The sequence below is a fragment of the Cariama cristata genome, unplaced genomic scaffold (genome assembly GCF_000690535.1).
Source record: "Cariama cristata isolate BGI_N322 unplaced genomic scaffold, ASM69053v1 scaffold24998, whole genome shotgun sequence".
In the NCBI taxonomy this organism is placed as follows: domain Eukaryota; kingdom Metazoa; phylum Chordata; class Aves; order Cariamiformes; family Cariamidae; genus Cariama; species Cariama cristata.
This window is the reverse complement of record NW_009629781.1, coordinates 12,216-12,424: the sequence shown is the minus strand read 5'-3', so window position 1 is coordinate 12,424 and position 209 is coordinate 12,216. Positions and strand designations below refer to the sequence as shown.

The window sequence follows — 209 nt, the reverse complement described above, 5'->3', positions numbered from 1 at the left end:
CCCCGTCCGTGTCACCCCCAGCCAGTGGCTCCTTACCCGCTGGGTCTGGTTGTTCGTCACCAGCTCGTAGATGGGGGCTGCTTTGGTGACCTCCAGCAGGATGGGCTCGGCCGGCACATCAGGACTGGAGGCGACGTGGCAGAGCGGGCAGGAGGAGGGGCAGCGCCCACGGCTCCGGCACTCCACTCGCCCGCCGGCTGCCATGCGCT

At 69.9% G+C, this 209-nt stretch overlaps 1 protein-coding gene across 1 annotated transcript in view; it reads right to left on the bottom strand.

Annotated features, from left to right (window-relative positions):
* ASTN1 (astrotactin 1) overlaps positions 1–209 on the bottom strand; it is a 12,392-nt gene that overhangs the window by 2,667 nt on the left and 9,516 nt on the right. Inside the window, exon 11 of the mRNA XM_009705302.1 lies at positions 37–207. Coding sequence (XP_009703604.1) covers positions 37–207 — 171 coding nt within the window. The remainder of the gene's footprint in view (positions 1–36; positions 208–209) is intronic.